This window comes from Oncorhynchus mykiss, chromosome 27 (assembly GCF_057628025.1).
Source record: "Oncorhynchus mykiss isolate SJ-2025 chromosome 27, ASM5762802v1, whole genome shotgun sequence".
Classification (NCBI taxonomy): domain Eukaryota; kingdom Metazoa; phylum Chordata; class Actinopteri; order Salmoniformes; family Salmonidae; genus Oncorhynchus; species Oncorhynchus mykiss.
The window spans coordinates 16563580-16569544 of record NC_143048.1 but is presented as its reverse complement, the minus strand read 5'-3'; the positions used below and the strand labels follow the sequence as shown (position 1 = coordinate 16569544).

The following is a 5965-nucleotide window of genomic DNA, read 5'->3' as shown; positions in this document are numbered from 1 at the left end:
ATATGCACAAAAGCTGCAACGAGTGCAATAACAAGAACATTGTAAGCACAGAGGTAAGGGGATTATTTTAAACCCTTGGCAACAGACATGCCGAAAAAAACACATTTCAAAAGGGGGGCAGTGTTCCCTATTACTATAGCAACAGGAAGAAGACATGGCTGCTTCAATCAGCTTTGGGTTTCTCAGTGAGGAAAATGCATAGCAACTCCAGACAGGGAGTGGTGTAACTGTTGTACTAACAAGAGATAAAGTCAAGTGTAAGCCGATTTGTCCTCCTGTGTGTCCTTTTGTCCTTCTAAACATATGGCCCTTTGGAAATATTATTATACTCATTTCTATTAACAGAATATGGAAATAATTAATTTTTTTATACAAATTTGACAATTTTTAGCTGAGATGAAATGAATGGCTGGTAGCCTACTAAGTGTTTCTCTGGTTGACGACACTAAAGTGCATTACATTTATAATAAAAGTTGCTCATTCGTTATAAGTTCTAAGGTTGCAACCTTCTTATTATAATTATTAAAGAGGTAATGTCTTATAATAATAATAATAAATACTAAAAGAGGCAGATGGCCTCTGTCTCCTTACTACTTGTACACACGTATACAAAGTAACATTGGATCTATGACAAATAAAAACATTGGACGATTCATAATAGACCAATAAGCGGTTCAGTCTAGATAAACCAATAGTGTGACCACAGTCTTACAGCATTCGGCGAATCCCCTGCGTATCTGATGCAACAAGGCTGCAACAAAAGTTACACCTTCCAACTGCAAGACTGTATCCTTCCTCCCGGGTGTGTGACCAAATAGTTCCTCATAAACCGTTGCAGTTATTACAGAAGGCTATAAGACATTCTCTGTGGGAGACATATTATTTACTAACAAGACATTAGCTCGGAAATATTATCCATAAAAATACCATGATGCAGAAGTGAATTACGTTATTGCAACAGAAGTGTGGGTGTAGAAATGTAGGTATATGCTTTTCAATTTAAATAATTAAAAGTTACATCGTTTTCTTTCAATTTTATTTCTATATGACCTTTGAAAATAACAGAAGGTGGAAAGTCCCTTGCATATGACGCGATAAAAAGGTGAAATGTAAACTGCGGATTGATTTGTATTTGTGTGATTCGGTCCTGCTTTAGGAGTTCCAGAAGAAGTAGCGGATCCCAAAACTTTCTGTTTGCAACTCGTCTTCATAACAGTCCATGTGAAGTCATTGTGTTCTTAGGAAGACATGGCTTATTAAATTGACCCCACTGTCACTCTAGTCGTTGTGCTCTGCATTTGCAACGCAATTCCAAAAAACTATCCAGTAATAATGGGGTAAGTGACATTGTTTGTTCTCTTTATACTACAGTAGTTGTGAAGTATAATGTGTTGAATATGTTAGCTTTGACATTGTAATTGTTTTATTAACTATTTCTGAAATGATGTTGGGGTTATTGTAATCACCTTTTAGTCTAACAGATATTTTGAATCTACAGTTTTACAGTAGCCTACTGAGCTCAGAAGTGAGAATTGCCAGTGAAACATATTTGATCAGTGGACTACTATAGTAAAACTATAGTTTTCAAACGTAGTTATGTATGTTAAAAACATTAACACATAACAATAGTTGGAGGAAATTAATACTTTTTGGGGTATTTGATCTATAATACACATAGGCTAACTAACATTAAAGTTTTTTACCATGCTGCAGACACCACTCTCCTGAACTGTGAAATGGATTAGAATAAATACAATTTGATATGTTGTTGAGATATTATAGTTGCATTTATGAGGGGAGTGAGTTTTCATAGAGACAGTGTTAAAGTATATAGCCCTGTAACATTTCCTAACTTATTTTCCCAAAGTTCCGTAGTTTCATAAAAATAAAACTTAGATGTTATTTTATGCATGTAACATGCAATTATCAGGAATCTTTAACCAATTTTGGACTCTCTGATAATTGCACTATTTGTATAGGTGTTTTGAGACTGTGGTGTTTTTGGGGGTGTGGCAGTCGGGTGTAATGGGGTGTTTGGATGTGGAAATTCAGTAGAGTTGTTGATTTGTTTTCATTTGTATTTTTTGTCATTTACAGGTCTTCAAGTGTTCCCACCACTCTGCCCATAGTGACGCTTCTCTCAAACCCTCGCACACTTAGTGCATTTCACCGTTTGGACCTAAATAAAAGACACGATGGCTGCATCGATCCTTCGCAGGAAAATTCCTCTTGTTTGCATGGTCGACCTCATTATTCCCTCTCTCCAACAAGCTAACGACAGCCAATCCTGGGGAAGGAAGGGGGCGGAGTTATTGGAGAGACCGCACATAATTGGTGAGTTACTGCAATACGCTTTTTTATTTTTCCACATTCCAGGTGGAACCGCACTGCAGTACGAGCTAATGTCGTACAGTGAGTAAAGCTAAGTGGATATTTTCCCAATGAAGACGATGGCGTTCAATCATTTTCAAATGATCGGTTAGTTTTTCAAGGATATTTTTACTTTTCTACATTTATCGTCTTCATTTTCAGATTTTTCTACATTTATCATCAGATATTAAAGGACTGTTTTTAAAAAAATCCTCATTTAATTTTTATGCCTGCAATATGGACATTCAAATTAAATATTTTTAACGAAAATTGTATTTTTCGTAGGTGATGGTCAGACGGACTGGATGACGGAAAAAGTTGATTTGTCTTCGTTCCAGTCGACTACTGAATCCTCTTCTAGCTCATCTTCTCCGCCCTCACCGTTGGAACATGATGTCAAGGTGCCCTCTGACTTGGAGGTCATGACCTCTCTTTTGCAAGAGGAGCTTGCTCAGCTTGAGGATTACTTCCGGTCTGAATCGACTTCAACCAAATTGGACAAATCACCAAAATGTGACAAAGGCGCCCAAGCAATGGGTGCCCATTCTTACTACCAGTTGCCCTATGCTTCGTACAGTGGCAACCAATCAGAAACAAGCCCACTGGTTGTTACCCTGGCAACAGGGGAACTCGACCGGGTGAGCTTCTGTGGTGGTCCCGTTGGAAGATCCAAAATGGCGAGACCAGCCCCATACAACTATCATCATCGTTCATACAATAATTGCCGAAGAATAGTTTCAGATGGTGTCAACAAAGTTGGAGAGGAACTTGAGCATGACACCTGGAGTGCCAAAGGAAGTTACTCAGGAAGCACAGAGGTGGCTGTTAACCACTGTTCTACATTGAAAACCGTGGGGAAGAGCATTAGCAGTGTTAAGAAAGTCAGAGAATGTGGTGTATCGTTGAAGGAAGAGGAAAGTTATTGTTTTACAGAGGACGTGTTTTGCAGTGAAGAGATGACCAGAGGTTTTTGTATGGCTGGGTCCTTCGATACCCACCCCAAGAGAGAAGGACAGTTGATGCATGGTATGAAGGTTAGTGGTTATGATGGTATGGGGCTGGAGGTCTTGCATTGCAACAAAGATGGTGGACTCTCTGGAACTATTCCTCAAGAGCCAGAGGCAAACGATGGCTATTACCACCACCACCCGAACGTTGCTCATACAGAGCCTTATCATAGCTTTATCGGTGAAATCCAAGAGCCTACACAAGTACATGGTATAGAGCCCCAGCATGGCCACTACCTCTTCCCAGAATGCATCGGAGACCAAAGCTACGAATGTCTGTCAAGAGGAGAGAGCGAGGGGCCAATGGTGGACTCGCCCATTCACAGGCAAGCAGTACAGAGGCTAAAGGAAGATCCATGCCCCCTGAGCTGCCTCAAACCAGGCCTTGTCTCTGTCCCTCTGGAAGTACATACCGGAGAACGGAAGCAGAAGAAGAGAGACCAGAACAAAACAGCTGCTCACAGGTATTTTGTGAAAAATGTAGTGATTTTCTTTGTGTTATGAAGTTTAAATAAAAACTGTGAGTATAGAATGTTTGGTCATTTTCTTAGTTTGACCAAAGAAACATCTGTGTACATTTTAACTAATCTTTTAAAGTTGAAAAACTGAACTTTTTTGTAGACTCTAATATCTGGTTTGAATGGGATAACTGTGGCTTTTCACTGATGTGATATGCTACTAGAATTGCTTAGTTACAAAATGTGTTTTATAAAAGACGAAATCTGAACTCTTCTTCTGATAGGTCCCGCTATCTTGGATGTTCATAGATGCATATCTGGAAATCTAGTTCTTGAGGGATGAGGGTGGGAAAACATGTCCATGTTAAATTCATGACGTTAGCTTTCTCTATAATTAGAGAGAACTGATATTGAACTGCCAGCCTACTGTAGCTCAGTGACCCAGACATGGTAGCTTCTACAAAGATACAGAAAGTCCTGTGGTAGGGTTTTTTGGACATATGGGATGTTGTGGGTGTAGGACAGGGTTGGCAACTGCCAGTTGCCGTGGGGCGTGCGAGAAGGGCAAAATAAGGGGAAAAGATGGAGGGGGGGCTCCAATGGTAGATGCAAGCTGATCCTGGTATTTTGTAAACTAAAGGTATCGACTGCGTAAGAGGGCGGAGCTGGACATACTGGAGGAGGAGCTTCATGGGCTGGAGGGACAGAACCGGGAGCTCCAGGACAAGGCGGAGTCAGTGGAACGAGAGATTCAATATGTCAAAGATTTACTCATCGAGGTCTACAAAGCCCGTAGTCAACGCCTAAAGCAAGATGCCAGTGCCTAATCTCCCACCCACAACACCAGCACTCGCATCAAGAGCACTTGTTTGTTCAAAATGATAGTTGCATGATTTTGGTAGTTTTTCTAAAAAATATAATCGCTTTATTATTGTTACAGACAATATGCCACACAATGTATCTTTCCAAATGTTTCCCTGAATGACTTCAGGGCTTAGTTGGTGAATTTAGGAGGAAACTATAAACTGTCCGTGACCACTGTGACACTGACCTGCACTCACAGCCTTGTAATGTTGGAGTTTGAGCTTGCAAAGATTGACCTTTTTACAGTCATTTTTTAACCGTAATAGAAACGATTGAATTATGCCTGTTTTTATTGACAGTCAATGTCAGCATAAAGGAAGGATGTTTCATGCTGTGATGATGTATGTTTTGTTTTATTTATTCATCACCTTTTGCTTTGTCCACTCATTTGGTATAAGGGATTGAAGAAGGAATGTTTAAAATGCTGTGGAAAAGTTCATAAATGCTGCAAACTACTAGAACATTTTATTGCTAAAAGGCTGATGTAGAACATGTAGGAAACCACCTAGACCTTGCTAAAGTACCCAATGCATGTTTGATTGTTAAAAAAGCATGATTGCTTGTTATTTGAAAATGACTATTCTTTTAACTGCATGGCTTCCTGATTTAATGGTTTCCATAGAGCATTTTCCCAAGTCATGCTTTAACTGTTTAAGTTTCATTAGCTGAAGTTCTACAGAGCTTTACTCTAAACTATTTATTTTATACTCAGGATGTTTGTCCACTTTTACATAATGAGGAAAATTGACATGGCTATCACTGTTTTATCATCTTGGTTTTTTCTTGGCTGTATTTTGCGAAAAAACAATCACCTGTTGACACAACAATAAATTGTTGCTGGGCATAATGTCTTCATGATAATCTTAGTGAATGAATATGTGTTGAATTCAGGTCTACTTGTTTGATAGATGACTATATCAGGTAACTATCAGGTAAATTGCAGTCAAATAAACCAGTTATGTTTGATCATTTATTCTTTGTGGACTGTTATTACAATACATTGTTATTACACTGTTATAGAAGTCAGACAGTTTACATCATTGTTGCTCAAGCCATTCCTGTGGGACCCACAGAGGGAGTGCACTTTTCTGTTTTAGCCCAGCTAACACACCTGATTCTCTTCAAGGGCAGGATTTCCAAGCCTTGTTCATGTAGCTTAATGTATCTTCTGGAAGACTAGTTAAATGTGGACTCAATGTCTGTCAATGTCCAGCGAATAAACAACAATGTTGTCAAGGTAGATCAAGAGGGAGTCTCACCATCGGC

General features: G+C 39.3%; 1 protein-coding gene across 1 annotated transcript; it reads left to right on the top strand.

The window, feature by feature from the left end:
- Positions 1-712: 712 nt before the first annotated feature.
- Positions 713-5670, top strand: atf5b (activating transcription factor 5b). The gene is made up of 5 exons (XM_021587059.3): positions 713-979; positions 1157-1337; positions 2098-2334; positions 2656-3841; positions 4476-5670. Exons 3-5 carry the CDS (start codon positions 2196-2198, stop codon positions 4660-4662), a joined length of 1512 nt encoding a protein of 503 aa, XP_021442734.1. The 5' UTR covers positions 713-979; positions 1157-1337; positions 2098-2195; the 3' UTR covers positions 4663-5670.
- Positions 5671-5965: the final 295 nt, after the last annotated feature.

Coding starts and splice junctions, on each gene's coding strand:
- atf5b (XM_021587059.3), top strand. CDS start 2,196: ATGGCTGCATCGATCCTTCGCAGGAAAATTCCTCTTGTTTGCATGGTC. Junction 2,335..2,655: donor GGAGAGACCGCACATAATTG/GTGAGTTACTGC, acceptor TATTTTTCGTAG/GTGATGGTCAGACGGACTGG. Junction 3,842..4,475: donor AACAAAACAGCTGCTCACAG/GTATTTTGTGAA, acceptor TGTAAACTAAAG/GTATCGACTGCGTAAGAGGG.